The sequence below is a fragment of the Alosa pseudoharengus genome, unplaced genomic scaffold, assembly GCF_046254945.1.
Source record: "Alosa pseudoharengus isolate Yale_2024_CS ecotype anadromous, Long Island Sound unplaced genomic scaffold, YU_APseudo_1.1 YU_APseudo_1.1_scf_15, whole genome shotgun sequence".
Lineage (NCBI taxonomy): Eukaryota > Metazoa > Chordata > Actinopteri > Clupeiformes > Clupeidae > Alosa > Alosa pseudoharengus.
Window position 1 is genome coordinate 10,043,034 of NW_027468620.1, and position 27,619 is coordinate 10,070,652.

General features: G+C 46.2%; 2 protein-coding genes across 3 annotated transcripts in view; one reads left to right on the top strand and one right to left on the bottom strand.

Annotated features, from left to right (window-relative positions):
* tasp1 (taspase, threonine aspartase, 1) overlaps nt 1–4,037 on the top strand; it is a 31,854-nt gene extending 27,817 nt beyond the window's left edge. For both annotated transcript variants that reach the window (XM_076285488.1, XM_076285489.1), the window contains exon 14: nt 2,081–4,037. In XM_076285488.1, coding sequence (XP_076141603.1) covers nt 2,081–2,173 — 93 coding nt within the window. In that variant the 3' untranslated portion in view covers nt 2,174–4,037. The remainder of the gene's footprint in view (nt 1–2,080) is intronic.
* Nucleotides 4,038–11,588: 7,551 nt separating this feature from the next.
* On the bottom strand, nt 11,589–27,550 carry ism1 (isthmin 1). The gene is made up of 6 exons (XM_076285490.1): nt 27,244–27,550; nt 19,732–19,974; nt 17,672–17,972; nt 14,866–15,009; nt 14,473–14,562; nt 11,589–13,162 (listed from the first exon to the last, which is right to left on the bottom strand). The coding sequence occupies exons 1-6, from the start codon at nt 27,379–27,381 to the stop codon at nt 12,645–12,647; spliced, it is 1,434 nt and encodes a 477-aa protein (XP_076141605.1). The 5' UTR covers nt 27,382–27,550; the 3' UTR covers nt 11,589–12,644.
* Nucleotides 27,551–27,619: the final 69 nt, after the last annotated feature.

The following is a 27,619-nucleotide window of genomic DNA, read 5'->3' on the forward strand; positions in this document are numbered from 1 at the left end:
TGCAATCTTTCCACTTCCCCTGTAATTCTTCATCTCACCCCCCCCCCTCTCTCACTTTCTAGTAAATCTCTCTGTTGTAATAACCCAAGGCCGCCCACATTCTGTAGGCCTTGGTGTGATCTCTCTCTCTCTCTCTCTCTCTCTCTCTCTCTCTCTCTCTCTCTCTCCCTCTCCCCAACCCAACCCGACCCACACGTTGTCGGCCTTGGTGTGATGTGTGTGAGTGTGATGACAAAGAGACAACTCTGGGTGTGAGAAGCACAGCACTGTGAGAGCATGTGTGGGCCCGGATCGGCCCGTGCGTACGCCCTGCGATGGCGGAGAGCCGTCACTTCTCGGCTCTTTAACACACTCCACTGACGCAGAAGTGTCGTCTCCTTGGGGGAGGCAACGGGTGGAACAAGGACATCGTAAAAAAAATATATATTTTTGGTGAGGCTTGAAAGCAAACAATTTGCTTTGCTGATTTTTTTCCCTCTCTTTCTCTTTTTGTTTGGCTATTTTTACTGCCTATTGAAAGTGTTGGGCAGAAACACAGAAGTGAATTATGACTTGTCTCTTTATTGACGCCGGGACTCTTTGTTGTTGGGCCGTCGGACATTTGGATTAGCTCAGAGATGTTACAGAGGTGGTGCTTGGCTTGCCATACGCAGTCTCGCCAGTCGGAGATGTGTCTCCTGTCATTTAGTTTGTTTCCACATCAAAAGTGTCCAGTGAAAACGAGGCTGGGCGTTTGCGGGCTCTGGAAGAACAACAGAGCCGGTAGTTCAACCAGCAGTCAGAACCATGTTTACTGACCGATGTATCAGATGCGCTCTCAAGAGAAACATCTGGGGAAATGGTTTCAGAGCGCAGCGTTGGATGTATTGTTCTGGTACACTTGCGCATTGTCTTCAGAGGGACTTTGATTAAAGCGACGCAGTGTTTGTCTTTTTGCCTTTGCACGTTTGTGCACAAACTTTCACCCAAGTGTCACCTTTCTTCCTCCCGGTTTGAAAGTGATCCGAGCAGGCGGGTTCAGATGGGTGTCGGGAGAGGAGCGGAGGACCAGGAGGGGAGGAAGGGGGAGAGGAAAAAAAAAAAAGAGTTTTGTAACGCTACACCAATCTGCGGTTAAATCATCTCTCTTCCCCAGTTGTTTTGCTAACCCTGCCGTGTGTGTTTGAGTGATTCACCTCATCAAACAGGCCCAGCGTTTAACACGTCATCTCCGTCCACTGCTGATTTCTCCAGCAGATTTGCATGGGAGCCCGCTGGCGTTCTCAGGGCCTGGGCTAAATGGGCCCAGCTAAAGCCCCTGCGTACTTACTCTAGGACTGAGGAGGGAGCCTGGGGGTCGGATTGTGGAGGGGGTGGGGGGGGGGGTGGGGGGGTGGGGGGGGGGGGGTAATTTCCCCATTGAGTGTTGCCATGTGTTTCCAGGGTCCTCTAGGCTGGCCAGAGTTTACATGGCAGTGACAGCTGCCCCCTTTGCAAGCCCAGAGCCGGAGTTTAAGACCTGAGATTACCCATATTACTGCCATCTACTTTAGTTGCTCCCTCTCTTCTCTCTCTCCGTCTCAGCCTCTTGTTCTCTCGTTGATGGTGCTCTCCCCCCCCAGCACATGGGAGTCTGTGTGAATGAGGATGGATGGGGCGGAGAGCTCCATGTCTGTTTACAGGGGGTAGAGGCCGGGTACCTTTGATCCCAGAGATGAAGCCTCTGTCCCAGCCTGGCAGCCCCCTGGGTTTGCCCCCTCTCCTCTCCTCTCCTCTCCTCTTCTCTCTGCTCCTCTTTGCTCATCTCCTCTCTTCTCCTCTCCTCTCTGCTCCTCTTTTCTTCTCTCCTCACTGCTCCTCTTTTCTTTGCTCATCTCCTCTCCTCTCTTTTCTTCTCCTTTCCCTCTCCTCTCTTCTCCTCTCCCGTCTGCTCCTCTACTTCACCCCTGGTTTACCCATGACCAGCTCCTCACACTAAACGCTTCCATTGTTCTGTTTGTTTCCTTCAACCTCTCTCTCTCTCCCTTTCGCTCTCTCTCTTTGTCTTTCTCTCTCCCTATATCACCCTCTCTCCCTTACCCTCTCTCTGTCTTTCTCTCAGACTCACATCTCTAGGTTGCCCCCTGGAGCAGTCGCCGGACAGTCTTTGGCCATCGAGGGTGGAGTGTGTCGCCTCGGCAGCACAAGTGACTAACACACACACACACACACACACATACACATACACACACACACACACACACACACACACACACACACACACACACACACACACACACACACACACACAGACTAGGCCCAGAGGGAGCTGCTCAAGAGAGTCAGATTTAAGTCCATAAAAACAACCAAGACCACCCACACATTTTTCTCTCTCACTCACACACACGTGCACATATGCACAGACACACACACACTCACACACACACACACACAAGAAGACAAACAGACCCAAAACAATAGTGCTTCCTTAACGTTAGCGATATGCTACTGGGCTTGTCCCTTAACTTGCCCGGGCCAGTAGTACTAATAAGCTGTGGCTGCCGATCACTCTGTCTGACGGACAAGCAGGCAGACAGACGGGTGTGGACAGATATGAGCCGTGGCGCACACACACACACACACACACACACACACACACACACACACACACACACACACACACACACACACACACACACACACATACACACACACACACACACACACACACACACACACACACACACTGGCATTTCTCTGGCGCGGCCGCCAGCTTCCAGCCTCCAGCTGTCCTGAATAGCTCTCGTCTCCACAGCCTGATGTCTTACCTGCCCTCAGCGTGTCACGGCTTCCATTTCAAATCTTCCAGTTGCAACATGCACCGTTCTTGTCGTTGTATATATAAGCTGGGGTGGATGGAAACAGGGTGAACATCGACTTTTATCTAATTTCTTGATTGTTTTTCTGTTTTGTTTTTGTTGTTTTTGTTTGTGTGTTTGTTTGTTTTACTACTATTGCTTGATATTTTACTTTTTTGACAGTTTTGAGAGAGTGCAAAGCAAAGTTGTCCAGAATATGCGCATTATGTGCCACATTTTAAGGAATCGGAAATGTCACATGAACAGTGTGAGAAATTGATTTTTTGTTTTGAGTGTTTTTATGACATAAGATGCACCGAAAGGACATTTTGATGAAGACTTTCACCAGTAAGTTGAGATTTAGTTAAGACATTCATGACATTAGCAAGACATAAGAAATATATTTCATTATAGACGGACCTGAACACACCTCTTCAGGCACACTGACACGGATTTGCACTCGTAGTTGTTGCTCCCCTCAGTCACGTTTGAAATGCTAGTGACCGAGTTAGCCACATGAGGAATAAACGTAGGGAAAAAAACAGTAGATGCATTGGAAAGAATATGCACTTTTTGACCTATCTAAAGCTATTAGAGAGCACTGCTCTGGTTCTCATGCACGACTCCTGTTAATAAGTACTGTAAGGTGTGCAAGGGTATGGAGAGTATCGCGTGGTGGTACTGTAAACAACTTAGGCGGCGACCTTTCCAAATATATAGACTATTTGATCAAGACTGTTAGTTGCTCATTTTGAAAATGCAGTAAATATATGTATCTATATATATATATATATATATATATATATATATATATATATATTTGTACTTGCTTCCACAGAGGTGTGTATTTTGTAGTGAAGATAGGAAATGGAAAAAAGCTACAGTGTATTTATTAGTGCCGCTTATTCGGTTTAATCAGGGAAGGTGATTTGTGAATAGGGGCAAGGCTCGATCATTGCTGTCCTTCCTCCCAGGGTAGTTCACTTTGACACAGTCGAGGAAGGACTGCTTTAGTTCCTGTGTGTTGCATCCCTCTTCAGACTCTCCAGCCGTACAAGGTGTTGAATGGATAACTGATGGCAATTTAATGCTCCGAATTGTATGCCGCTCCATGTGACATTACTTGAAAATTGCTTTTGGAATGAAATGTCTCCAAGACATTCCTATCAACATTTTGTGCTAACCTCTTAACTGCAATGCTCAATAAATATCAAATATGTGCTTGTGTGTTTTTGTTTTTTTCGAGCTTCGTCTTTTTCCCGTCCACAGCACCCGCAATCAAGTCCAATTTTTCTCACTGTTGTGAGGACATGCTAAATGGAAACACAACCATTTACAGGCATTTGCAAAACAGGCCAGGCATTTCAACAGAAAACTCTAGAATGCAACCCTCAAATTTTGCTTTCAGTACAGGACAAAAACTAAGCTATAATATAATAATAATAACAAAGTATGCGCGACTTTTTCTCAGCCTGTGTCTATTTTTCGCCAGCTTGTCGGCCTTGTGAGCGAGGCTGGTTTCTGACATGAAAACGACTATTTGTAGCAAGCCGTTTGTTTTCGAGGGCCCCGCACTGACAGGCAGGTTTGTCTGTCCACTCTCTCCCGGCTCTCCGCTCCTCTCGCCATGTCCCGCCGCCTCGTTCAGCGCAGCATATCATATAATCTTAACTGTGGGCTGCCAAAGATTTATAGTCTGGAGATAAATTACACACTGGACAATAACCCAGGGTGAAAATAGCCCCTCTGCAGAAGAGCTGAGGCGACCAAGTTTACAAACGGCTTAGTCTGATGTCAAATCGCACATAATTAACTGCCTTATAATGTGAGTCTGAGGGGCCTTTGCCCCAAGTGAGAACCTTAAAGCCAAGCTAAAAATGTTCAGTGTTCTTTCACTCTCTCTCTCCCTCCCTCTTTCTCTTTGTTATGGTTCCTGGAGTGTCTTTTGATTTACATTGTGCCTCAACTGTAAAAGTAGCTTCTCATCCAACGTGCCCTATTCCTTTTGAATTGTCTTTCACAGCCAATTCACATTACATACTCATCTTTAAAAAAGTGAATGTTTGTTTTATTTTTATGTGGTTTCACATCTAGTCTCACTACTCTTATACAAACTCTCCTGAAACTCTTAAGAGTCGGTGAGCAACAATCCACACTTATTTTGTTTAGTTGTAAGTTACTTTCGATAAAACGGACGTAAATGTCTCCAGATTGAAGGCCTTTTAAGTCATTCAACATCAATATCAGGCCCTGCTGTATCCACTCAGCAGAAGCAACTGTGTTATGGCCTCACCCCTGGTGCACTCTGGGTAATGGCCGAGTTAACGTTTTCCTGGAGAACTCATGCCAAATCGGTGTCTGGTTAATGAAATAGCCCACGTCAGAAGCAATCAGCGGTCCAGACCGGCTGCCATCAGTTTAACAATCGTGTCAGTCTCGCCAGTTGGAGCCGAGTTTGCCCAGCTGCCTGCGCTGGACTCTGTCCACTGGAGTGATGAGGAACGTGCCGTAAACCCGTCTGGGGCGATATGAACGCGTTTCATCTCCTCCGTGAGGCCACAGAGCGGCTGTATGCTCCTCCTGTGGCACAGCTGTGAGGACTTAGGTGCCCACTGCAGCGAGAGCCTGGGTTCCATTCCAAAGGGATCACACACAGTTGACCAGTGAAGTAATGCCACAGTATTTGTACTTTGAATCCATTTGTGCTAAATGAATACCTTTAAACAACGCTGCTGTGGACACTGGAGGGCATCGGATTGAGATGAGAGCCCAGTACTGTGTCCAGTCAGTGTATGTACTGTGTGTCCAGTCAGTGTGAGGTAGAGGTACACGACAAGTGCTCTGACAAGCCTGTGAGAGGGCTGAGGTAATGTGTGGGTGGAATGTTCATTTTAGAAATTCTTTGTTTGCCATCTATTGACTTCTACAGTCCCTGTTGTATCTCTTCCAACACTAATGGACCTTCTTTCAAGGCATTAACTTGTGTGTTTGTCTTCTCTAGGTTCTTATAATTTTCCTTAATCCTATAGTTTTTTCATGGATGAATGATCAATGCCTGATGGGCCAGTGAAGCTGGCCAGTTGATCATTAACTTAGTCCACTGGAAATCTCTCTCCCTTTCTCTTTCTCTGTCTTTCTCCTTTTCTCTCCTGTTTTTCTCTCTTCCTTCCTCTCTCTCTCGCTCTGCTCTCCTCTCTGCACCACATGGTTACTTTTGGGCAATTAGTTTTGTTAGTGCAGAGCGTTTGGCTTTCATCAAGGCTGCCCACTCCCGCGCCCCTGGGAAACCTGCTTCCCCGTCCTGCACAGTTGTCTGCCCCCACCGACCACTATTCATCAGAGCGCGCCTCTGCCACCACTCTTCCCGGGGCCCCCTCAGCTTTGAAAGGGAATACTGGGTCTTTTAACAAACACAGGGAAGAGGTCTGCGTCGCTGCCCTACCTCTACCCCGTGTTACCCGTCACCACTCTATACCCCCCACCCCCTTCCCCAATACCACCGCTGCCGACACCCAAGGTGTATCCAATGCCTCTCACTCAGCAAGAGTTGAAATGCAAAACAGACGGCCGGGCAAATAAAGATCAAAGTGAGCCGCCCAGGCCGAGCCAGCCCACTGTCCTCGCATAGCGGGTGCTCCTGTCACAGCGAATCACACACACACACACACACACACACACTCTTTTAACGACATGGCCAATGATACCACCTCCTGCTCACCACCGTCCTCTCACATTGACACATCGGTTCCCCAATGAGCCGCTCCAGCCTTTGTCACACACAAGGGGCAATGCGTAGGATAGAAATAGCTTCCCAGTCCGGTCGTTTCTGGCTACGCTGCAGTAGGGGTTGTGTGGGTAGCCCAGAAATATGGGCCACCACCCGCCGCCCCCTAACCACCACCTCTCAGACGAAGATACAAATTTTGCTGTTGTCTTTTATATACGCATACATGCTGGGGTCGGACGTTTCAGAGGAGTCCAGCTGTCTTCGCTCCTCTCCGTACTGTTTTCTCTTGGCATGTGAAGCCCACAAGAATGCGAGTGCTCCTCGCCGCATCGTCAGCCGTATCTGCACCAATCCTATATGACATCTGGACCTCTAGCTGGGATTTTAAACTCACCACAAGATAGATGTGTTATGAAGTGCAAGAATGTGTCGCAATATATCTTAGGTCCCTATTAAATGCAGCTGGACGAAGAAGTGCTCACTCATAAGACTGTTTAAAAAAACTCAGGGCTACTTGAACTTAAGTTGAAGAGTTAGTGCTTACCAAGCCCTGCTGCGTAGCCCTGTGGCAGAGAGAGCCGGTAGGTTGAGGTCATGTGTCCACTGCACACGCCTGTTAGCCTGTCCACCCTCGCAGTTCTTCCCTATATGGCCAGGCCTCCTTGGAGCCCCAGTCAGCTAGGGTTAAGCGACCGCCCCACACCTCCCCTCCACCCAACCTTTCACCCGCTCCTCAGCTTCTTAACCTGTTTGTTCAGCTGTGCACCCCCCCCCCCCCCACACACACACACACACACACACCACACACACTCTCACACTCTCCTGCCTTTCTCCCATGCAGCCAAAAAGGTGACTGGGGCTACAGGCAGCCAAGCGAGCGACCCCCTCCAACACACATACACATATACTCACACAAACACACACAACCCTGTGCTACGCTACTGTCCCCATGCAAGGGAGTGTTGTGAGACGGTAGCCTCGGCGACCCCACGGTCCAGGTCAGCTATTCCAGATTACAAGACACAAGGCAGGCTTTTAATTTGGCTTGCCGTGCAGCGAGGGCCTTGTGGCATTGCGGCCCAGACACTTCCTGCAATGCGCTACACCACCCATAAAGTGGCAACACGGGAGAGAAGGAAAAGAGAGAGAGAGGGTGAGGGAAGAGAGAAACGAGCGGATGGCTAAATATGGCTCTGCCACATCTGCACCCTGTTTGAAGACAAAGATCAGGCATGGCTGCCACCGTGTGCTGGGCATGGAGGGTGAGAATGGCCGTCGTAGCCCCTTGCGTTGGCCGTGACGCCCCTTTGAAAATCAGAGGTTTACAGGCCACGTTGGCCTTGGTGCCCCCTTCTTTAAATATTCTGCTTTGCGTCCTACTAATAGCGATATATATTTAGCCTATGGCCTGTCAAAATAATCTTAGCATTCACAGCGCAAATTACGCAGTGGAGAAAGTGACAGCGCAAGAAAGAAAGCGCGTCCAAATTAACCCATTCTTCTCAGTTGAACTACTCGCGAAGTAGCCTACTCATCACACAGACATCACAAGTATCACATGAAAGAGCTTTTTCTCAGCTTTTAAACGATGTAAGCCGCTAATTGCTGTGGTGAACGGTTCGCGAGAAAAGTAAATAATATCATTCAATTTAATCATAAATTCTGCTGAAGGTTTTGCGTCCATCTCCCTACCCATTCATCTCGGTGGAATACTTCACGAACCCTTCGTTTAACATATGACAAACCATATATCAGAATAAACAGCAGACCTTACCGAACAGAAAAGTGTAAAGCAGTCCCCTGTACAGTTAGCCGTTCCAGACAAATCCCGTTTTGAATTTGCAGTAAATTTCAACATACATGGATGTCTCCAAATTTGGGATTTAAGTTTTACACTGTGTTTAAATTGTTCCACATTATTTCATAACGGGCCAAATACAAAATAAATATTACAAATGTCGCCTAGATATCGGTAAATCAGAGGACAGCTGATTATAAGAGTTTGTGAAAGTAGCCTTAATGATCACAAAATGCTAAGCATGCATCTAGGCTATTTGAGTTTCTTAAAGCTGAGCTGTGCTTAAATTGTTCAATACATGATTTCATAACAGGCCAAATATAAAATAAATGTTAAATATAGCCTAGATATCTGAAAATATTAGATGATCAGATGATTTACAGTTATGTGTAATATGTCATGTTTTATGTTTTTGTAATGTTTCATACAGTGATGCAGGTCTACTGCAGTGAATACAACTTTGATCATTTTTATAGCATACTACTGTATAGTTAACTTTGGCCTTGGTGCCCTGACATGTGGCCTTTGTGCCCCCCACCAAATATGCCCAACTGAAGGCCAAGTGGCCTTGCCCCTAAAATGGTGAAATTCCAAGCCTGGCTGGCACTCTCTACTCAAAGGCCCTTAAGCACTGGAGAACCAAGGAGTTATTATACAGACCGGGTGGACTCCCGGTTTATTCAAATGTCAAAGCTTTGCTAACTACTACAGCTCCAGGACAAAATTGACTATCAACACCTTGCTCAATTTTGGCACCATGTTTGTGCCAGTTTTGGCATTAGAACTATGACAAGCCAGTTGCCTGGGCAGCAGGTACCACATGGCTGGTGATGACCACAGTAACCAAAATATACACTGTATGACCACATTATTGCAAGATTGGCAAAGAAAATCCTCTTACCACCTGAATAGCTGATGTCAACTGGCTGAAAGGCTAACCTTCTCATGATAATCTGATTGCATTATGTTGAATGTTATCCCCCTATCAACAATGTGTGACTTCCTTGTCACATTAAACTTACATGCTAAATTCACAATTTTCTCAATCATACTGAACAACCCAAAAAGAACAGGACAGCAATGTTTTTCTAGAGAATAGTAAGGAAACATAGTAAACATATGACCATGGATGCCACTGTAGTCAGCTGTGAAATGAGATGCTCAGTCCAGTGTTTTTTGAGGTCAGTGTGCCTGTCTGACCCCATGCGGAAGACTGGCACACTGGAGCATGGGGCTGCTCTGGTCAGCTCAGGTTCCACCATGTAAACGTCAGTGTGTTCTAGTCTAGACGATCAGTGCAGTCAGTAACAGTCCACTGAAAACTCTCCTCTCTCTCTCTTTTCTCTCTCTTCACAGCTTTGATTCCACCATATGAACCTCAGTGTTCTGTATAGACATTACACAACAAGTGCTCATCTTGCACATTTTAGTGCAGTTTTTAAGGCTATGCCAAGCAGCATTTCCTCTTTTTCTCCTCATATATAACCCAGATGTTATTGACTACGATGTATAAAGAAAAAAATTTACACCATAACATCATTGTAAAATGCCAAAATACCTTATCTCTTTTAGTGTTGTGTTTGCTATGTTCTCCCTGGCTGCAGTCATAATATCAGATACAGAGGCAGTATCTGGTGTACGCTGGGTGTTATGGGGTGTAAGAGAAGATCGGTTTCACGCTGGTTGTTTTGGTGGTTGAGTCGGACGAGCTGGGACGGGTCAGTTGAAAGATGAGGATGTCCACAGGAACACCACCGCCCGTCTGACGACACGTGGAGCCTCGTCTTCTTAAAAAAGGAGAAGTGGGGGGGGGGGGTGGTTGATCTGATGCCACTCTGACTGACTTGAGCCTGATGTTCCTAAAGTCCAAAAAAGCGCAGACTCCTTTGAAGTGGAGGGCCCCTCAGTGGCAGCCGGTCTGATTAGATAAAGATCACTGGTGCCTCTCTCCCCCTCCTGTCTACTGTAATCTTAGCCCCCTGCTCTAAGGTGCTTTAAAGGAGGTGACGGCCGAGCAAGAGAGAGCTCGATGGAGAACAGTTCTCTTCCTTCTGCCCCCATCTGCTCGGTCCTCTTCATCTCCCGAGGCACTAGATATGACAGTATCGTCTCATTAAGCGAGGAATTTGGAAATGTTAATTTTGACACTTACAAAGCATCAAAGTGCCCTAATCTGTGAGGTAATATTATCTATAAAAGTCCATCTGTGACTTGAGCCTGCTAGCGATGTTGAAATGTCAGTGAATGGTGGATCAGTGCTTTACCATCACACAGGAGCCTACAGTGGGCTAGAGATACTGATGAGGCGAGTCTGAGGGTGGTCTGGGTGCGTGGTGTTAACTTATTAACGAGTTCACAATAAAATTCAGCCGCTCAAGTATAGAATCAAATCAGACTTGAACGTTTTGTACGTGTGTATCATGACTTGAAACTGTAGAAATTATTTGTAACTGTGACAATGATTTGTCCAAGCAATTTTCAACATTACAAATATGCACTATTCTTGAAACAAATCTATTTCAAGTTGTGATACACACATACAAAACCTTTGAGTCTGATTGGATCCCATACTCAAGGTAATATATGGAGGGATAGTACAAAAGTGTTGTGCAAAAGTGTTTGTGTAGAGGTAATCAGATGTCATTTTATACAGTAACTCTTCAGGTAACCAGCTCTGTGACTTACACAGTGAATGAAAAATGTTCAATGTTAATTAAGTGTTAACCTGTTCAGCAGCAGAAGTTGGCTTGTTAGCTTCAAACTGTCATGTCAGTGGGGGGAAAAATACATCTGGATTTTGTCACTCTTACACATAGCTATTGGACTTACTTCAGACAGTAGTGAAATAGACACCAAAGCATCTCACAGGGGACAGGAGCCAGGAGTTCCTGCTCTGGCACGGCCAAAAAGAGTGCACTACTCTCCATGTGATCGCATGCATTGAGTCTGAGAACTTGCACACGTGCCAAATTCTGAGCATTTCATCTGTTTTTAAGGGACGGCCGGAGGAACGTTTCGCAATCCCATCAAAAGCACGTCTGTCCTTTTTCAGGATGATACTAAGAGGAGTCTTGTGCAATGGCTTAGGGTCTTGGAGGAATTCAATGCATGAGTATTAAAGCTGTTGTGCTGCTGCAGGCAGATTAGTCCAGCTGGCTTATTTGGCAAATGTAGCAGCTCTTGTGAGGATTGCTTGCAAAACTCTCAAAATAAACAATATTTCTGTGAGATTTTAGGTGACGTCACCTTTTATTTCAACATTCTTCTCAATATCTGGCCATACAACCATTACGCACACATCCCATATGTTCCACATATCATGAACATCCAACAATGGCACATAGCTACAACTTAATAAATACTTTACAAAAATAACACTTTTTTACATCAAGAGTAATGCTTTTTTTTAAACCAAATACAAATATAAGGGGGAGAGGGGACAATATGACTGTGGATTATTGGCAAAATGTAGTACATGCTTACTACACAAATGTACCAACTTTCATGGGGTCCTTTAAAATGTGAGAACCGGCACCTTTGTAGTGAGCAGAGAAGTTGCCTCCTGTGTGTCATGCTAAAGTTGCATATGAGTCTTTGAACATTTACACATGTACCAGAGGCAGGACCTAGCAGCTCCAACGCCGCCAGATACACCTGCCATTTTTGCAACTTACGGTTGAAGCTCATTGGTTGCCTCCATTTTCTGCCATGTAAACTGTAAACAGGGCAAAAGGTATGGATTCTTTTTCAAAAATTCATGAGAAATCTTTTTCCCTTTTTTAACATACAAATCAACAGCTCTTTCCCTTTTGTCTTGCATCTAACATGGTCAGATAAAACTATGAAATTGCAATGTACAGTCTTTATGACTAGAAGAAACACAATGTAGCAGTGTTATAAGACCAACGTATAAGATGACGTTTCATCTTGTCCACCACCGGCTGCTGATGCACTGAATAAGCACTCATTTGGCTTAAGGAGCCCTGCTTTGCTCTGCTCTGCTTCGCTTGGCTTTGCTGGAAGGTGGAACGCGAGAGAAGCGCTGATGCTTCCACTGCACGCCTGTTTGGCTAATAAAAGACTGTCCCAACAGCTGCACTGCTCGTGTTGCAGCTATAGGGACGTCCCTCCACACGCTCCTCCACGACTCCCCATCATACGAGAGAAAAGAAAGTGGTTCCACCCCTGTGTGTGTGTGTGTGTGTGTGTGTGTGTGTGTGTGTGTGTGTGTACGCTAACCCAAATAAACACATCAGTTCTCTTCTCTTCTCTCCTCTCTCCTCTTTTTGTTTCTGTGCCAAGCTCAGAACTCCCTGGCCTCTTCAAACTGTTTGTAGTAGTCCTCATCCTGCGGGTTCTCCGCGCACCTCTGGCCGTTGTTGGGCGGCCGGGCATTGTTGTAGCGGCTCCAGTCGCCCTTGCAGATGATCCACGGCAGCACGTCCACCTTGTAGTGCAGGTCGGCGGAGAACTCGGTGCTGATGAGGTTGGGCGTGCCGGCGCCCTTGCCGCGCGTGATGAGCTTCATGGCGTCGTCGTAGCAACAGTGCTGCGCGGCGAGCGTGGTGGACTCCAGCGTGAGCATGGAGCGGATGCAGTAGCGCGCCGTGGGCTTGTAGATCTCCAGCTTCTCCTTGGGGCCACTGGCGTCCTTCCAGCGGAAGTCCCGACGCCGCCCCGGGTCGTGCACGTCCGCCGTGCTGTAGGCCACCTCCGTCGGGTAGGCACACGGGCAGCTGGGCAGGTCGTTGGCCACCTTGGTCATGTACTTCTTCAGGAACTCGCTCTTGCAGTTCATCCAGCGCTCGCAGCTGTCCGTGTCTGTGAAAGGCAGAGCAGTTAGCATCTACTGTATTTAATGCCAGTATATACATTGGTCTATTTTAGAAAGAATACATAAACTTTTACAGTCAGAGGGTCGGCAATGGAAAAGAAAGAACACATAAAGAAATGTACACTAGGAAAGGCACTGCTACATATGGAATACCCATTTATCCTGTCTTTGCTTGAGATTATTCCAAGATCCATCCAGGAATCTAGTTTGAATTAAAAAGACAGTCTATGCCTGCCACTTTCATACAAATACTTTTGTTGCTGCTTTTCAGTCTTCGATTCTATCCACCTGAATCAGCTCCTCTGGAGATTCTAACTCCACCCTAAGATGGGGTTTCTCTTCTCTTCCCCTCCTAAGCCAGGAACCCATTTTCCCAGGGCAGGTTTTCATTTCTGACCTTTCCCTGAGCGCTCGCTCGCTCCCACACACTGAAATAATTGCACCGCTGTTTGTCTGCGATGGATCAGTTTCCTGTGATGAGAGGATGTGTTCTGCGAGTCGCCCACTAAACCATCTGACTTGTCTGAGTGAAGTAGTATTCTGTATCAGCAAATGAAATTAAGCTCTTTTTGGATGTTACAGTAAGATGAACACGAGCTGACTGTTCACTGAACAGGCACCCAAAGGGCACAAACAAAAACACATTAGAGTCAATGCACTTACAGTACAAAGCCCAAGTGCAAGCGCAATACAAATGTACACAGGAGACCTGCTGTCCCTGTTGTAACCTAGTGACTTTAGTCCATAATTTCCATAATGTCTCACAGATTTTCGTTATATGTCTTATTTATTAACACATAATAAGTATGCATGTTTAACAGAATGTTTAGGATATGGGTCTAATTTCTGAATAAAACCAACTTGGTGTATTGTGCTTTTTTGCTGTTGTTGATGTTAATTTGGCAAGGCTCCTGGAAGGCTAGTGTGGGCCAAGACGGCTCTATGTGTATGGAGAGCCAGGGCACTTTTATTGGGACCAGACTGGCGGAGCCGGAGCGACCCGCTGCGCTCCTGTCTTCCTGCCGGCTTTCATCCCGCTGCAGGAATGCGGCAGACTGAAGGGCCTAGGAATGTTAAGTGGGCAGTGGAAAAGGGACGGTTGTTGTTTTGGGTGGATGCTAATGCCTGATGTATCTGGTTAGTTTGGCAAAGTGCGGATCAACCGCGGAGCTGACAGATGGACTTCATGAACAGTCTGCTGTGAGTGAGTTAAAAAAAAAAAAAAAAAAAACGAAAGAAAGTAACGAAGAAAGGAGCGGGGGAAAAAAGAGACTGAGAGACAGACAGAGTTTCTTACCAACACCAAAGAGCTCTGTGGCATTGAACTCGTCGGTTCCAGCGAGCAGGCTGACCTCAGTGGCTGCTGTCTTGAAGGCATCTTCAATCCCTGCAAGTACAAAAACAGTCAGCTGGGTTTTAAACAAAACCATCAGAGGGCAGAGCAACCACACAGAACACACAGAAACGAGAGAATCAAAAGAACTCAAGAGAACTGCTGAAGCTCTTGTCTAGCCATTCTGTATTATCTGGGGCTGCTAGGTGCTACACTTTGGTAGTGACTGAAGTAAGGTTCTCCCTTCATTGTAAAGCGCTTTTGGTTTCTAGATAAAACACTATATTTATAATCTAAACGCTATATTTTATTTAGAACATTATATTTTTATTCTCTGGACTGGCAGAGCTCACTTACCTGGGCAGCTGGGCATGTCACAGGTGCGAGACTCAGTGGCCGTACAGGCGTAACCACAGGATCTGGTGCGCTTCTGGTTACCATTGCCACAGGTGACGCTGCATGACGACCAGTTGCTCCAATCGCCTTCTCCATCCATGTAGTCTGTTTGACGCAAGAGGGGAGAGAAGCCTTAGCTGTTAGCTCTGTGTGCTAGCTCTGTGTGCTTTGCGTTTGACGGCTAACCGTTGAAACACAAAGCACACAGAGTTAATTTAACAGTTTACTAAGTTAGCTGTTAGCTAAAGGCAAACCAAACTGCACTGAATGGAAGTTAAAGACTACACCCATGCACTGGGTGCTGGATCTGTGGTTGCCTGCTGCAGAGCTGATTCGGACCGTATGTTAGCAGCACCTGAGGCACTTGCTCGTCCGCCAGCCAACCTCATTAGCATGCCAGTGTAATTGTACGGGGCAACACATGGGCCTGGACCAAACATGGCCGCCCCCTCCTCCACTCGCCTCCAACCTAAACACTCCTCAGATGGACCCACACTGAAGATGGTATCCTGTTGCTGTTTCACTCCTACTTTTTACTACTATTTTGAGTTCTTTTTCCAGCCTGAGACACCGCTTCCTTCATAAATCAGGATGCACTGTGCTGTGCTAGCATAATTCATGAATGTTAACACTCAAAGCACCACCAGTATTCTCTGCTAATCGAGTGTAAAGAACACTGTCAGTCCCAATCCCAAAAGTTGGGACCACATAAATAAGAACTCCAGGCGAACCTTATCCCAGTCAGAACTGTGGACTGGACCTCACTTATACAGTTGAACGTAGAAGTTCATGTTTGCAAATATCGCGGATATGGATGTGGTTAACACCTTTGCAATAATTGTTAATTGGCTAGCATGATAGCCTAGTCTTACAAGGGATATGAGGAACCCTTTTAATGTTTATTTGATGATATGCCATTAACTGTTAACTTTGTTACTGAACTGGACTGAACAGAACTGGATTGAACTAGACTGAAGAGAATTGAATCGAACTGAAGTGAACTGAACTGGATTGGACTGGACTAGACTGGGTGGGGATGGCTGGTGGGGAAGACAAATGAGGCTCAGAGGAGGAGCAGTCTACCGCAGCGCTACTGTGAAGCCGCCAGACTCAGTGGGACAGCGCAGGGCTTCCTCTTTAGCTTGGCTTAGCTCTCCTCCTCCTCCTCCTCCTCCCATCCCCAACAAGAGACTGGGAGGGCTGGGAACGAAGCGCTAGCCCAGGCAGCAGCAGCAACATCGGGAAATATTTTCTGAAGGGGTAGCGCTTTGCCAAACGTCCCCATTTTGCCAAGAGGAGGTCTGACACACCACGCTAAGCTAAGCTAGAAAAATCTTTTAATTTAGGCATTTACACACATTTAAAACCTTGGGTAGCTGGCTAAGGGATTTTGTCAGCTGGATAGAGTGGAGTGGAGGTTGAAAACCACAAGAGATCAGACTTGGGATCAATGTAATCAGAAAACATGGAACCGTTTACAAACAGGGCTGTATAATACATTTAGCTCCACTTTGACGTCCTGCGAGCGATTTACTGCATGGCTGAAGAGAATTCATGGGGGCAACCCAGCCTCTAGTCTGAAGCCTCTGCGTAGTCTCACTCTCACTTTGTCGCATCTGACACATATTATCATCACTGCTTTAACTATCCACTCCATCCATACATCCTGTATACACACACACACACATATATAGATATGTGTGTGTATACTTTATATATATATATATAAAGTATACACACACATATCTATATATGTGTGTGTGTGTATATATATATAAAGTATACACACACATATCTATATATGTGTGTGTGTGTGTATACAGGATGTATGGATATATATATATATATATATATATAAACACACATGTGCTCACTCAGCTAATCACAGAACTATGTCCCCATAGTTCGGTGATGGAAACAAAGACCCCTCAGTCCGTCAGGAGCGGGGCCAGTCTCACCGGCTCACTTTCAGCCGGCCTCGCGGTCACGCTCGGCTGCCTCTCGTCCCCGGGCCATTACCATTTCTAAAGCATGCGGTCAGCCACATGCACCGCTGAGAGTGACTAATCACCCAATCAGGAGGTAGATAAGGCATCTGCTGTCCTGCGAGTTCTGGCTGCGCCATTACGGCCTCCGCTGTCACTTCGAGTTTCCGACAGCAAAAGAACGGAACGCGTATATTGATCCACATACGAAAACGCTGAAAAACTCAAACTCGGGAATCCCGGCTGCTTTCGATGCATAGAATTCTTCCTCTCTCTCTGCAATTGGGGTTTGGAGCGAGTTGTGACACAGCAAGCATGCGGGTGACAGGAAGTGCATTCTTCGACGTGGCCGCATATTTATTCATTTGGCCCCTGCTTTGAAAGTGGTGTGTGTGTGTGTGTAGGCTATGTGCTATGCAAGCAAGCGAGCGGGCGTGTAAGTAAGTGAGTGAGTGAGTGAGTAAATGGAGGAGCGGATGTCCTCAGTTCCTGCTGTCAGGCTTTGATGTCTCTGAGGCATATTTGTGTGTGTGTTTTTTTCTGTCACGTAGACAGTGGAGAACCATGAGGGAATCCATCTCGTAAAAGAGCCCAACATCCTGCAATCACAGGCTCCATGAACCGACCCGGCAATGACTGTCCCCATTATGGTGACAGTGCAAATCTGCAAATTACAGATTCCAGATCAAACTATGACCATATGCGACGAGAGAAGCTTCAAAAATCGGGTGCGCACGTACACACACACACACAAACGCACAGACACACACACACACATTTACCGTATTCAGGTCTGCTTGCTCCTCCACCTCTGCGCTCCCAGTCTTCCAGTGGCTTGAGGAAGTTGCTGTTGTCAGTGTTGCCCTCATAGGAGTAATCCTGCTCCTCTGGTCTCTGCACCGTCGAGGTGGATACAGGAGAGGAGATTGAGGAAGAGGAGGAGGAGGTGGACGAGGAGGAGGAGGAAGATGAACGCTGCCACCAGTTCCTCCAGTTGGGTGTGGCCCAGCCTGGTTTCTTCTCTTTGCGAAGGCCCTTTTCTGGCTCGGCCGCCTCCAGTCCGTCCACCACCTCGATGGTCACCTACGTAAGCAAGGAGTAAGGTACGTTAGGTGTAGACCACACACACCCTCTCGATTTAAAGGGTCATCTAACACGCTCGGACACATCTCATCGAAGGCCAACAAGATGAACTGAGAACATCAATGGAACCGAATATTCCAGGAAATATGGTTTCGCAAGTTGTGGCCTGTGACCACAAGTAGTTTAAAATATTTTGAACCACATGTTTCCTGTTTTTTGGTTTTAATAGTTTGATTAACAGCAGTAGTTTGGCCAGAGAAAGATTTTTATTTTGAGGAGGAGGAGGGAGGTGCGGTGGGGGGAATGAAAGCCGCATACTTCTGTCAATTAGATTTTGAAGTGAGAGTGGCTATGTAATCTGTAAGCTGTGATTGTCTCCAGACGTGGGTCTGTCATGCTTCATGGGTCACCCTGAGAGGGTGCGGTTACCAAGTGATACCCCTGCTTCCACTGACCCCCAGCTAGCCCCCCACTCCACCCCCCCCCCTCCACACAAACACACACACACTCCACCACACCCCTCACCCCAGCCCCTTGTCCTCACACATATGCCTCCCATATGAGGGGGGGGACCTTCCACCTTTGCCTTGGTTACCACTCTTCTTTGGTCCCCTCTCCTCTTTCTCTCTCTCTCCCTCTCTTCATCCCTCCCTCCCTCTCTCCACCTAAACGCCAAGTTCAAAGGGCTCCTCAGCCTCCTCCAGACCATGAAAGCCAGATGAATCCTGGGATCAAAGAAGCTCCCAGTCCCCCCCCCCCCTCTCTCTCTCTCTCTGCGCAGCCGCTCACTCTTCTACAGACTCCTCACATCTTGAGAGCCTAATGCACTTTGTCCTTCCCCCGGATTTTACTGTTAAGATCCCCATCTTATCCTTTCGCAAAGTGGAGCCCAGTCCTCCACGGATTAGTCCACCAAAAGGAGTGATTCCAGCCTGGATATGGTTACTAAACAACAGGCTAACACAACTCTACTGGCTGGTCCTGATTGTCTTTCGAGTGTTGCTCCAGCTCTCATATTCAAATATTTATAATAAATGTTTGTGTGAGTGTGTGTCAGAGAGAGAGAGAGGGGGAGAGGTGGAGGGAGAAAGAAAGAGAGACAGAGAGACTTTCTTTGGAATCTCATAGGCTTTACTTAGAGCTCTCATATTCAAACATTGGAGATAAATGTATGCATGTCAGAGATTGAGAGAAAGAGTGAGAAAGAGGGGGACAGAGAGCTTTGGAATATCATAGGCTCATAGGCTTTGCTTAGAGCTCTCATATACAAACATTAGAGAGAAATGTGTGTATGAATGTCAGGGAGAGAGAGAGAGAGATTGAGAGAGAAAGCGAGAGAGGGTGAGAAAGAGGGAGACAGAGAGACGTTGTGTGGACTACCATAGGCTCCTGGAGGCTTGCTTGCTGGTGAAAAGGAGTGCTGGTGTGCAACAGGCCATTCTGCCTCTTCCTGTTTGCCAAGCATCTGGTCTATGTGCTTGGGCAGCCATGTCTCACACTCATATTCTCCTTCTTCTCTTTTCTCTTCCTCTGGCTCTCTTTTGCTCTCTCCCTTCCGCTTCTGTTATTTCTCTCTCTTTCACTCTCTTTCACTTTCTCTCCCTCTCTCTTACATGCGCTTGTGTTCTATCTCTCTTTTGCTGTCTCTCTCCCCCCCCCCTCTCTGTCTCATATGTGCTTATGTTTTCTTTCCCTCTTGCTCTCTTTCTGTCTCTTTTCCTCTCTCTTTCATAGCCAGTGTACTAGGCCCCATCCATACCTGTATGTTGGGGTTCTGTCCGTTTATGTCCGCCTTGGAGAGGTCCGGAAGGTGCTGGAGGTCCAGCAGGAAGGCCCCCGGCCCGTCCCTCTGCAGGCTGCTCCCGGCCCCCTGGTTTTGGTTCTGGGTCTGGACCCAGGGCTGGGACGCCGGCCGGTGGGGCTCCACTCTGTGCTCTGGGCCCGTTCTCCAGTCCCCTGGGCCGTGCTGCGACGAAGAGCTGCTCTCAGCATTGAGATCATTCTGTCAAAAAACGAATGGAAGACACTCATATTAGATTCTATATGAGATCAACATCACATTAGATTCAATTAATTAGATTAGTCTGTTTGCCCATAGATATTTTCAAACTGTGAATGCAGAAGTCCATGTAAGGTCTCTTGCACTTATTTGTTCCATACCTGTTTCGGCTTATTTTTATACATTAATCCTTCAGCATCAGCCACTGTGTGCGATTTCCTTTTCTTCACTTCACCCAAAGACATTAACAACGTTTACCAAATACTGATTTATTCTATTTTTTGTAATGTTTGCAAAGTCGTTGAACCAACAATGTGTTCACACAACAGGAAATGACCCTTACTGCATGACCTCCCAGCAGCCAGAAATGTTACCCAAATATTTATTTGCAATTGGTCGACCCATGTTCGATTTCTGCTGTTTGCGAGTCTGTATCGCTTTCCATAAAAGCGTCTGCTAAATATCAGTCAACTTTAACTTTAACTTTAAATGGACATGCTGAAAGCTGTCGTAAGATCCCTGACTGACAGGTGTTGCCTAAAAGTGACATGGCGGTTTAGGGGCCGTCGTTTGTCTTTTCTTTTTAAGCACTGCCAGATGGTGACAGCGGAGATCTGAGGATACAATGTTGATCAGAATGGACATTTGTCTTTTCATCTTCTTTCACCTCTGCCAAGATCGTTGGTGGCAAGATGCTTTATGGATGTTCATTCATGTAGTTCCATTGTTAAGTTCATTAATTAAATTATATGTCACAAAGCAAGTAGAAGTTATTCACTTCCTCATCTGCCAATATGCTTCTCATTATTCTTCCACACAACTGTAGTGCACACTCCACAGCCGCGCTCACTTGAATGAGTGATTCACAGCTCTAATTTAGCCAAACCCCCCCCCCCTAAACCCAAAAGACTATTTGAGAAAAAAAGATCTGAATGCCCAAGCCCCATCCATGAGCTCCTTACCCACCCATCATGTGCCTGTTGCAGATGAGGCACGATAATGTCTCCCATAGACAGCCACTTAGCGAGGCTGGATTAATAAGTCAGGATGACAGGCGGTTCAAATGGCAACGACCCTCTCCATAAATCCACCCGCAGCCGGGATGGGGTGGGGGTGTCGAGGGGAAGTGGAGGGTGTGAGAGTGCCGGCTGTGGCTTAACCCTCAGAGGCCAGAAGGCCAGGCCCGCCGCAGCCACTGCTCGGCCCGAGGCCGGACGCCTGAAGCCTGCGTCCAGAGCTCGGCCCCGGCATCCCCTGGGGGCCTGATCAAAACCACAAACCGCAAAGCAGCATCTGACCCGCCACCTGCTTCCAGAGTGGCACAGGAGATAAATGATCTCTTTCTTTCCTCCTCCTCTCTCTCTGTCTAACCCTCTCTCTCTCTCTCTCTCTCTTTTAAACCCTCACTCTATTTATTTCTAACCCTTTCTCTCTCTGTACTTCTTTCTAACCCTCTCTGTCTCTCTTTCTAACTCTCTCTTTCACACACACATAGTCGCACACACACGAACGAACAAAGTTGCATTCTCAGAACCCCTTTTCAGCACCTCTATTTGTTTACACAGACGCCCGTTGACTAATTCTCTGCAAAGACATTTTATACTACTGAAAAGAAACAAGGGAGAGAAACGAATCCAAGTGAAGCCAAGAGGGAGTGAAATCGAAAACAACATAAAAGCAAATGTGTCCTCGCCAAACTGAAGGCAGCAGTAGCCCTATGCCTTCACTGGGACCTGGCTCAGAGGAACGGGTCTGAGGAGAAACGCAGCCGACAGCTGCTACAAAACAGCTGGCCTGGCAAAATAGTCAATGTTTTTAACTATTTATAAAATACTTTATAGGATTAATTATGGCCAAATACTCTGGTGCAGATGAATTTGAAAATAAAAGCTTTAGTGTTTGGTTTTGCAAAAATAAAATAAAAATGCAAAAAAAAAGGGGGGAAAAAGCGCCTTATTGTAGTACTAAAATATGGACAAATATAGAAAGCTCTGAGTGGCTGTCTGGAGCACTGGGCCGTGTTACGACTGATGGTTCCACTGAAGTCCCACGCTGCTCCTTTATGGCAGCGCAGAAGAAACAGACATCCGAGCCAGCGTTGCGAAATCATTGTGGCGTCTTTCTCTCTCTCTCTCTCTCAGCTGACAGAAAAATACTCGGCTGCTCTCTTACTGTGTGTGTGTGTGTGTGTGTGTGTGTTAGGGGGGGGGGCAGTAAATGTGTCCCCTATGGACTGCAGAGGCATGTGTTCCCCGTCACATACACACAGAAGGAGCAATTACTCCCCAGTTGGAATGACAGCTTTAAGTAGCCAGTAATCATCCATACTGCTTTGGGTAGACAATAAGATCAAAGGAGTCCATCAATCTTGTTTTTCTCTTGTTTTTCTAAAAAGGCCCTTGTGCTGTGTGTGTGTGTGTGTGTGTCTGTCTGTCTGTGTGTGTGTGTGTGTGTGTGTGTGTGTGTGTGTGTGTGTGTGTGTGTGTGTGTGTGTGTGTGTGTGTCCGTGTGTGTGTGTGGCTTTGTCCGTGTCTCTGTGTGTGTGTGCCTCTGTCCATGTCTGTGTGTGCCTCTGTCCATGTCTGTGTGTGTGTGTGTGTGTGTGTGTGTGTGGCTTTGTCCGTGTCTCTGTGTGTGTGTGCCTCTGTCCATGTCTGTGTGTGTGTGTGTGTGTGTGTGTGTGTGTGGCTTTGCCCATGTCTCTGTCTCTGTGTTTGTGTGTGTGTGTGTGTGTGTGTGTGTGTGTGTGTGTGTGTGCGCGCACAAGTAACAAACCACCATTGGCAGAAAGTATCCATACACGCGACTACGTAAATTGGTTGAAGGAGTATGTAAGGGAAATTATTTATATCTCTCTAGGGGATTACACATGCTCTCCTGTTGTAATAATAGACAGGAGCAAAACAACTTTCTTTGCATCAGTATGTACAGCTACAGAGCATACTACATCGAGCCTCCAGGCGCTCAGTTACAAGAAACTCAAGGAGGCAAAGTATCGGACAATGTGTAAGTATCAAAGGAATTACACCATGCTACCTTTTCAGGATCCTTTTAACTTAAGAATTTTGACCTTTACTTGACAGTTACACCTCAACCATCATTGAGAATTACATGGGTTTATTTTCACCACTGGTAATTCAATCCTCTCTTCACAACAAGTCTTTCAGCTTATCTTGCTCAGTGGGAAGGGGGGAAAACGTCATTTTTACAGGCTCTGCAGAAATCAGACAGGGTAAGGAAACACTTCACTGTGAAAGCATAATTGTCTGTTTGTTGTCCGAGTCTGTATTGGTTTTGAATTTGTTATTGTAGCAGTGAGAAGAATCTCTTGTAGCACCACTGCCGAGCAATCGAGAGCCTGACATGGTAGACAAAGAAAGCAAGGGCTTGTGGTGTTGGTGTTGCTAACCAATACCACAAGTGTACAGTCATTTACCGCACTGGGATTACCAGGCCTTGTGGAGTTATCCCACCTCAAAAGACACACTTAAGTAGTTCAGAAAGCTCGGCATGAACAGTTGACATAGGATCCGGGAGCTAAAGCGCAGCGCTCACTGGCAGCGTCTGACGCGTGTCAACGCCAAGTTTAGAAATGTTTTCTAGGCTATCTCTTGAGCATCAAAGCCATAGACACGAATGTCGCCGCCAGTGGGCTAAGGCTACGGCACGATCATAATGGTGTTCTTACACTTTAATAATTGTGTTTAAAAAAATCGATAGAACAGAGTCATATGACATCTGCAATGTTTTTATTCCCATGTTACAACTTTTGTTTTGTTTTGTTTTAGTTCAATATTTGTCTCTTTCAATATTGTACTTATCTGTGGCTGAATGGTGGTTCTTAATAGGCTACTGTAGTTTTCTGTGACTGTGAATGGAAGTTCAGAAGTCTAATTAGAGGACTCATCAGCCCAAGACCTTCACAATCTGGCCCCTGGGAGAGCAAGCAGAGCCGCCTTTGACTGGAGCATCACTAGTCATACACCATTCTTCAAATCATACAGGGCCTCCCAGGAAGTACCCCCGCCCCCCCCCTCCAAAAAAAAAAAACATGAATGAAAGTCACACACCAGCTGACCCCCGCCCAGTTCCTGTCCCTGGCTTATGCCCCCATCCCACCCCACCCCCGCCCACTTCCCTACTTCCCCTTCATTCAGTTGGCAGGGGTTGCTTAAAGGAGCATGACTCCATTTTCAATTGGAAGCCACTGGGGGGGCAGGAAATGAAGGCTGTGCACGTAGTGCCAGATGCTTTTCAATTCCTCACCAAGGTGGAAAAGAAAATGATCTCTTTCTTAAGACCCCTCTCTCTCTCTCTTTCTCTCCAGTGACCCTGTACCTAGTCCTCTAGTCGTTTTTGTTATTTCTTTCTCATTAACCCTTCTTTATCCTGCATATGGCTTTTGGGTTCAGTGAGAGTTTGATTACTCTGCCAGATACCTCGAAAGCCGACTCTATGACAGAATCTTCCTAACTGCGTCTCATATGACTTCTCCAACATCACCTCTTAATCAGCAGGGGATCTCTTAATCAGAGAGAAAAGCTGTTTAAACAAGCAACTGGACCAGATATCTGCTTAACTCATTGCTGGACTCACACACACATGCATACACACACACACACACACACACACACACACACACACACACACACACACATCACAAGTGTGATGCCCCCAGGCATTGGTACTGGAGTTGAGGAGGTGTTTTTTTTACTAGAGGAAGTCAGAAGTAATTTCCAATGAGATCTACAGGTGTGAAGTGACAGGCTGTGGTGTCAGACTAGGCAGTGTTTAGTTCTTTTAGCTCTGTCAGAATACCTACCCTACCCCAAAGTAGGTTACAATGACTAGGCAGGTGTGAGTCATGTGAGGACCATCCGTGTGCATTCCTGCTCAGGCTCTCTCTCTCTCTGCGAGTGACTTGTTCACTGTGAAAAGCACACGCACACACACTGTAAGTGGATTCCTCAGATGTTTCCAGAGCTCCGAAGCAGAGTTCTCAATAACAAACACAGCGCCAGTTGACAAACAAAAACGCAGATGCCGGACCGATCCTTGCATCACCTAACAACAACATGGCCATGACAAAACCAAACAGAGCATTTTTGGGAGGTGTTTGCAATCTCCTCGCCGGAGGAAGAGCAAAAACACAAGCATGAGTATCTTTCCCTACATGCCCCTAAACTCAGCCACAGACTTACTAAGAAAAGGATATCAGTCCGCCCAACCAATATAGCCAACAATTCAATTCTTTCCCTGTATAATACAGTGAAACATCCCTGTGGAATCAATTCTGTAGAATTAAATTAGTCAGACTACCATAATTTCCCAACTATTAGCCGCAGCTTAAACATTGATTTTGCAAAATTTCTTCAGCTATGAGGTTAATACCCGGGGGTAGTTAATATGGTGTTAATATGGTATGTTTTTTTTACCTTGCATAAAACTCTGTTCTGCGGCTTATACACAATAAGGCTAATACACAGGAAATTACTGTATGTATGCTATAATCTATCACTGTGATAGACAAACTGGCTTCAGGGATTAGTCGACAGGGTTTAAGTATTTAAGTGTTGTATTTTTAAGACATGTTCATTTGTTGAATGACGTTTATTACATTCCTTTGCAGTGTGTTGGATGGCCTCATAACTAATGAAACCAGATGCATGTAGAGCTTTTCATGTTGGTATTTAGCACATCATATCCCTATTTTCACCATTTACAGGAGATGCCTGGCTGTGTGGCTAAATGCCCATTCATCAGCGGGTTGTGAAGTCACAACAACAATCACAACAATTGTGCAGTCACATTCACAAGGACATTTCAGTGCCATTCTAAAAATACATCAAAAAGCAGCCCTTGGGTGTTTAACCACCCTGAAAACCCCCAGTTGATCTTCTGTCCTTATAACCTAGGTTCAGACCCTCTGATACACACACCATGTGGCTGTGGTATCATCAGCACACTTCTGTCTCTCAAAGGAAGAAGACGGCAGTGGAGAGGTCAGTTTAAGAAACATCTCACTTTTACAGGACCCAATAATGGGTTGGTCTATTTCCATAGCTGTCTTTCTCCATATGAAATCCCGAGCAGTGAGGTATCAGCTTGGTAGAAGGAAAGGTTACTTGGGATGAGTCGCAGTTATTTATATTACAGTCACAGTGATGAGAGAGAGTCACAGTCATGAGACAAGCCATGCTTCTCACTATGTCAACAGGACACTCAGGTATCACTGATGCCCAAATGATGAACGCCAATAGCCAGGGGCCAGCACCTAAAAGCCTTAAGGAAGTCACCTCTGACCCCTCCTGACCTCATACTCAAATGTCTGTCAAGAAGACCAGATCAACCGGACAATGCTTGATTCTCACTGATGAACTGAGGTAAAGTTTAACATGAAATAAGGAAGAATTATCAGTGATGACTCCTCATAAAGTGAGGTCCATTGTTGTAACCGTTTTTATAAGTTTGTCTCATCAAACTGCTCTGACAGAACTTGCTTGCCATGTTGCCTGAAGTAATTTATTTATTGATGGACAAACATGGTGAGTTTTGAGAACAAAATAAGGATGACCTTCCCTATACATTGTTATAGTATATGAGAACCCAGGACATAACTTCAGCCTTTCTATTTCAGACAGTGCTCTCTAGCCAAACTTAACTGATTTTACCCGAGATTGTCAACGGGTCTGATTCCTTGCAAGATCATAGCTGACTGCAAAATCGCATCTCAACATAAAACACCGAATGCAAAAGTGTGATGCATTGTGAAATTGCCTACAGCGAAATCAAACAGACCTCTGTGGCACTTCTATCACATGCGTTGCGCCAATGAATAGCCTAACCGATCCGAACTCCAAGCTTCAGTGCACTTCTTAGCAAACATTAGGCTACGGCCTTTTTAATGCAAATGAAAGTAAATGGGATAATTACAATCCCGTCAGTATGTCGAGTGTCATGATTGGATTATAGCCGGACACGACACTGTCAGATAAGCACTGTCTTTATGTAAGTAATTGACGTGAACGTCAATCACTATTCTCATTCATACAATCCCTAATTACAATCGAATGCATCCATGACAATGGTGATGTGAAGTGAAAGGTGTGACTGGTCCACCACCCAAATTTGAGACTACCCGTCATCATGAGTTTCAGGATGGTTTTCCTGATCTTCCTTTAGTTAACTAAATAACCAGACTTTCTGGCAATCATATGTTAGGTCATCAATGGTTAGTTTTTAACTTCAACCGTGAAAAGATGCCAAGCTCACCTGCGTTGTCAGCGCGTGCTGCTCCTGATCTAACGTTGCGTTCCCCGGTTGTAGAGGACTGCTTCGCAGTACTGTGATGTGTAAAGTTAGTAGCAACAGTCCCAGCAGTAACAACAATTCTGCCGCCAACCGAATCATCCTTTTCACGCGACCGGTTTTTGGACCCTGCGGTGTGGCAGGGGTTCCACCGCCGCCTCCTCCCGCTGCAGAACCTCCGATCTCCGGATCCGCCGCGGACGAGGAGCCGCAACACCACTGCGGAGCCACTTCGGGATCAGAAATATCAAATTTCAGAGGAAAAGGGAAGTAAAGTAACTAAATGCAAGGATGAGTCGCAGGGAGTAGTCCCCCAGGTGATAGGTCGTACTCCTTGAAG